Source organism: Takifugu flavidus, chromosome 3 (assembly GCF_003711565.1).
Source record: "Takifugu flavidus isolate HTHZ2018 chromosome 3, ASM371156v2, whole genome shotgun sequence".
NCBI classification, from domain to species: domain Eukaryota; kingdom Metazoa; phylum Chordata; class Actinopteri; order Tetraodontiformes; family Tetraodontidae; genus Takifugu; species Takifugu flavidus.
The window spans coordinates 4,878,252-4,884,251 of NC_079522.1; the positions used below are offsets into that span (position 1 = coordinate 4,878,252).

The following is a 6,000-nucleotide window of genomic DNA, read 5'->3' on the forward strand; positions in this document are numbered from 1 at the left end:
ATTTTTTTTCATGTTCATGATGGAAAATGAAGTAGATGGGAGTAGATTGGAGCCAGTGCTTTTTGGAGCCCCCAGCGGATCCCGGTGGTATTGCATGTAAAGACGACCTCCATCTTTTATATCCATCCCAACAGCTCAATCAAAACTTTCACATTAGATGAGAGATTCACGCAGATTGATTTTCTAACATTTCCATAGTTTTTAGGAGCTGTTGACCAAGCTTAAATGTGCCTTTTAGGGGACATTAACTAATTCCGCCATTGAATTCAAGGATCAATACCCTGCATCTCCACTCACGGATGCTCATGCCACATTCTAACCAGGCTGTTTCCTGCCTTTGTCTGCATGAATGATTTCCGCTCTACAGTTTGATTTTGATGTGTCTCCAAAGGAAAAAGCACCACCACACACCATTGCAATCAACACCCAGTGTTTGACGACAGCTAAACCTGCTTGAACTAATTGTGTTTAAATGTTAGGGATAAAAGCTCCGAATCACTGGTAACATCCGTCATCGATGAAATCTGTGCCTCGACTCGCTGTGTGACCCATTTCTTTATCTTCTCCCAGGAGATCGGCTCCACCATTGCGCAACACGTCGGGGATTCGAGGATTCTTTGGTTGAAGTTCAACAATAACAGGATGCGCACAAGGCGTTGTTCTTTGGACACACGTTCCTCTCGAGGACCCTGTGCGAGGACAAGCGTTTCCTCACCTCTGACCTCCACCATTGTAACCGCAGACTTAATCTTGATTTTGTGCATTCTGTGCCCTAAAATGAACCTGGTTTCATCTTTCATCTCACAAATGTCAATAAAATAAGCACCGAAAATGCCAAATAATGGATAAAAGAGGGAATTTTCTGGTAATTACAGGTTTAAATCAAGCAGTCGCCTATCATGAAAAAGTCAGTCAATTCCAACACTTGTATGCGCCCACACACACACACACACACACACACACACACACACACACACACACACACACACACCACACACACACACATACATTGACTCTACTGTCCCATAGGACAAAATGCAGGTCCATAGTTGGATCCCCACACAGGTTTTAAAGAGTGAACTATAATTTCTTTGTTCTAACCTGCATTTACGTCAGGACCTTGACAGTGATCCTCAGATACCTGGGCCACTGGAGGACTCCCTGCTGTGTGGCAATAAATAAAGACAAGTGGAGATGCTGGGGATTGAACCCAGGACCTCATGCATGCGAAGCACACGCTCTACCACTGAGCTACATCCCCATTTGACTACAGCCTTATGTGCTTTAAGTGAAAAATCTGTCCCATTTGTGGTTTTTACGTCCTAATAAAGGAAATCCTTCACGTTTGGAGATTTGGGATCAGTCCCCACCGTCTGTTTAGAACAGATCCGTTCTCTGTAAGGGTTTGCCTATGTTTTCTAATGTAAAAAGGAGTTTCTTCCCATATCCTCTCATTTTTTACTGATACACTTGAGGCTCAAACTAGCAACCGAATAAATTACTGCTAAGACGTTCTCAGGACCCCATCCAGCATCCCAGTACGTCTTAGTGGAATTCACACTGGCTAGACAGTAAGAACTTCCCATCGCTGATGTCAGCCAGCTTCATTTTCCAGCCAAATGAACTCTGAAGTCAGTTTAGTGTTGGATGAAGAGCTGTCCCAGTTTCCTCTCACATGTTGGCCGGTTCCTAAGGGTTTGGGCTCTCCATGTGCACAGAACCACGGTCTGGTTGAATATGATTCTTAAAGCTTTGCCTTTGCTGCACGAACTGCCGTGTTGCTCTTCCAATGGCCTGACGTGACCCATCCCCTGCACTCTCTGGTTCCTCCTAATGAAGGTCCCTTAACAACACGGGCCCATAAATCTTACATGTTTAATTTTTTTCAGCTGTTACCATTTTAGAGCTTTAGAGGCTATTTGAATGAGAGTGTAAATAATGTCACAAAGGCTGAACCAAAAAATGAGCAATGCAAAACAGCTGCTCACACACACATTTGTCAAAAAATACCTAAGGGGAAAGTTCTATTCCAAAGGGGGAAATTCAGACTGTTTATTTGCTAAGGCACTAATATGCTAACAGTGATATTAGCATGCCAAATAATTCACTTTAAAACCAAGAAGTCAGTGTTTATTTTGCATTTACCTTCAGCATCAGCGGGCCTGGCCTCAGGGGATGAGCTGTCCTGACCGCAGTCGACGCCGGTAAGGATCTGGACCACCAGGAGTCGCCTCAGTGACACCAGGTCAGCATCTTTGAGCCCCGTCTCCAGCCTCTGGACAACGCCGCGCCCTGATTGGCTGGTCATGACAGTAACCTTTAAATATAGCCAAGAGGAGCACGCTTCAGCACACAAAAGAGTCAACAATCCAGACAAACAAGAGATACCACACAACGCCTACAGCAAAGATCTGTTTAAAAAATGCTACGCTAACAACTGTGTTGGAGACCGACGATCATCCTTCAAGTTGTCAACCTTCAGACAAACAAGTTGCCGAGTTGATGCAACATATCGCTCTCTCTGTGTGACTGCGTGTTTCTGTCACACACTCAGACCATAATATATCGTATTTTGTTGTTACGAAACAGTGAAAAACTTCCCAGAAAACCACCCACCCCAAAAGAAAAGTGGGACACCACATATCACAATGGCAAAACACATCTTTTCCACTCCCCTCTGGCTCTGTAGCCTGTAATCATAATGTCTCTAGGAAAGAATTATTTTGAAATTTACAAGCATTTTGAACTGAAACTACTGTATATGGTTTGCTGCTGAATTCTGACCCCGGAATTCTGCAACAGACATCCAGATTTAAGCTGCCACTGTCTGATAGGAGAATTACATGAAACTGATTTTCTGGCACTAAAATGCTGAGCATGGTTAGGCTAGCTTAGTCTAACGTCTGGCTCAATTAGATTAACGCGAGGATCATTAATGGCTTCTGTGCTCTGCTTCCTGATGTCTGACCGAATGTGGAATCTGCTGCCCAAGCCTAATAGAGGAGATAACGTACAATTTACGACAGTGTGCACGCACACAGACACACAGACACACATCTCTGCTCGATGCCTCTGTAATGGCGCTATTCATATCTGCCGCTGTCTGAAACAGAGGTTCATAGTGTAATCATCTGGCCAGAGCCCTCCAGTACAGTAAATCTGGGTGGATTTCAGAAATCTGCGTCAACAACTCACTGCCTTTGTACCCAGAGGACAAGATGTTCCAATTTAAAAAGGACTGTGACCAGATAATTTCTCAATTGGCTCCTCATATGTCCAGCATTTCAAGCTAACAAATGAGCTCTTTTCAGTTTGGCAAGCTGTTATCAGCTTATTCTAATTCCCCTAAACTGTCATTTCCTGGGAGCAATGACTGCTCCTCTCAAGTTTAAAGTCCATCGTTTACATTTAACTTCAGCCCAAAGCTGTTTGGAATGATGCGCACCTTAAGAGTTGCAAGATTCTGCTGACCTCCTTGAACCTTCTAAACACACCAGCACTTGAATGTAAGTGGCTGCTACACTTGCTCTGTGCATTAGCTGTGACGCGGGGTTCTGTGAAGGTCGGACTTTCAACCATGAATCAGCATGTGGGGAGGGAAATTCTGCTGTCCAGTGCTGGGAAAATGCTGCTCTCTCCTGAAAATCTTTAATTGGGTTGAACCCACTTCAAAATGACACTAAATGTAGTGCGTGAAAGCGACGTAATTGCAGTTGTAGCAGCACTTCCTCCAAGAGAAAAAGCCTTAAAGTTGCATAACAACAGGCTCTCAAGGTGCAGAGTGGTGATGAAGAAGACATGAGCCGCCCCATTAGTCAGTCAGCAAACCGTGAAAATGAACCCAAAGCTGTTATTTTACGGCAAAACCGTTATGACATCGCTTTGGACCAGAATTGTTTTAGAACATCCTGTCCTACGACACATAACAGGACAGGACGGTCCAGGACCCAGATCGTTGGGAGCCACAGCGCTGTCACGGGGATGTAGCTCAGTGGTAGAGCGTGTGCTTCGCATGTATGAGGTCCTGGGTTCAATCCCCAGCATCTCCATCAGCTTTTTCTTTTTCATTTCACCTGATGTAACAAATGAATAATTGTTAATATTCCCTCCTCACCTCCAGAGACGTGTTGTGGCCTGCAGCGCTCGTGTGCTTCATGTGCTGCCTGAACTGCTGCAGACTGTCCAGCAGCGCCTGTCGCAGCAGCTCTCCTCCCCTCGTCGCCCCTCTGGTGCAACCTTCCCCGGGAATCGCCCTCAGCTCGTCAACGCATGACCTCAGCCTCGCCAGGTTCCCACGAACCTGCTGCGGTAGACGAGGATGGAAGCAGAATATAAACAAATAGCAACAGAAGCTGCGATCAATATTCCACTTTCGTAATCTGACCGCAAACGGCAGCAGACATTCCTGCTGCCTGCTGACGGCGTACAGGCTGAGCAGGGGGATCCGGCAGGGTCCGTCCAGGCTGCAGGCCAAGGACAGGAAGTCGTCCAAAGCCTCACACAGCACGTCGCAGGTGTCTGACCACCAGGGAGGCGACGCCTCCACGATCAGGACCCGGGCTGGTCGCCTCGTGGAGGACCGATAAACAACGTTCCCAGGATCCGAGGACGTTCCCGACATTTTCCTGTGGTCCATCTAAAATGGCAGCGTGGAAAAAGCACCTGGGATTATATTTTCAAGCAACGGTACATCGTCCCTACAGCTTTCTGTCCAGACCAGAGGTTTAAAGGAAACGTCAGATGAAAAGGGCGCTGTCTTCCCATGATAAGAGAGAGGATGTGGTCAGAACCCCCCCCCACACCCCACCCATGGCCACAGAGACTTTGTGAGTGTGTGTGGAATCACAACATTGATAGCCTATTCTGACTGATACGCGTCAGTACACTCCAGACACTCCCACATGCCATCGGGCAAGAAGGGACACGTCGCAGACGGTGGGAAAACAGCGGTGATGGGAAACACTGCAAATTAACATCGAAGCTTCCACAAGATGCCTGAGATTGAGGGAACTTTTGACATTTCAAGACAGGACTTTTAGCTGCATAATATGAAAATACTGATCTCTCTCCTCTCGGTCTTCTGATGCAATCAAAGCTTAAGGCTTAAGAACTCCACGCGTAGGGGGAGAGCATGCAGGGGTCAACAAGGTCAAAGGTCACTGATAGAACTAAATCTTGCTGGTTTTATCGCTAAGCTTTGAAAATCACTTGCCTGGGACAAAACTTTTTCTCGATCCAGTAAAACATGCAACAGACTGTGAACATCTGTGTGCGTGTGTGTGTGTCTGTGTGTGTGTGTGAATGAATCACATTAACATCGTTACCAGGAGAGCAAGACTAGAACATTTCAATTGGTTTCCCAACATTTACAGTCAAAAAAAGTGCTAATCATATCATCGATTGAGTCAGTTAATTAAAAGGAAATGATACAGCTTCATTAAGTTAAAAGGGAAAAAAGACAAAAATAAAGTGACCTAATTAAATTAATTTGGAAGCAATAACGTCACAATAACACAACGTTTAATTTTAGCTAACCTTAGATAGATTTTACCAAATATTTGCTCATTTTTACCTTGGGAGGTTGGACTTTGTAGAATCTCCCCGGTAGTTAGTTAGTTAGATACAAAAAAAAGAAGGAATTCTTTAAAAAAAAGTATAAGTATGATGTATAAGAAGCAAAATGTTGGCAACTGTTAGTTAGCTATACGTTAGCTGTTAGCTACCTTCCCCAGTAGCAGATACAAAGATTGTTTGTGGATCAGATGAGTCACTCCCTGAGACCCGAGCTTTCGTTTGGTGTGCCTTTTTATCTTTATTTTTCCTAATTATATGGGAAGAGTAGAACCTAACAAGTATACTAACAAAAAGGCATGTCCTCTCTTGAGGACAACGGCTTTCCAAGGCTTAAATATACAGGAAATATGCATATATAAGTGCCTTTTTCTTTCTGTATAGACTTGAAGTATTGAATTTACAGTTTGAAAGCTCCATAGTGGACAG

The 6,000-nt window shown here is 44.8% G+C and overlaps 1 protein-coding gene and 2 non-coding genes across 3 annotated transcripts in view; 1 reads left to right on the forward strand and 2 right to left on the reverse strand.

Annotated features, from left to right (window-relative positions):
* Window positions 1-5,733, reverse strand: part of m1ap (meiosis 1 associated protein) — a 20,163-nt gene extending 14,430 nt beyond the window's left edge. Inside the window, exons 1-4 of the mRNA XM_057026641.1 lie at window positions 5,573-5,733; window positions 4,385-4,636; window positions 4,115-4,303; window positions 2,146-2,317 (exon numbers count right to left, since the gene is read on the reverse strand). Of these exons, the coding sequence (XP_056882621.1) occupies window positions 2,146-2,317; window positions 4,115-4,303; window positions 4,385-4,636 (613 nt within the window). The 5' untranslated portion in view covers window positions 5,573-5,733. The remainder of the gene's footprint in view (window positions 1-2,145; window positions 2,318-4,114; window positions 4,304-4,384; window positions 4,637-5,572) is intronic.
* trnaa-cgc (transfer RNA alanine (anticodon CGC)) lies at window positions 1,190-1,261 on the reverse strand. The gene has a single exon. It is a non-coding gene; the product is annotated as a tRNA-Ala (tRNA).
* Window positions 3,978-4,049, forward strand: trnaa-cgc (transfer RNA alanine (anticodon CGC)). The gene has a single exon. It is a non-coding gene; the product is annotated as a tRNA-Ala (tRNA).
* Window positions 5,734-6,000: the final 267 nt, after the last annotated feature.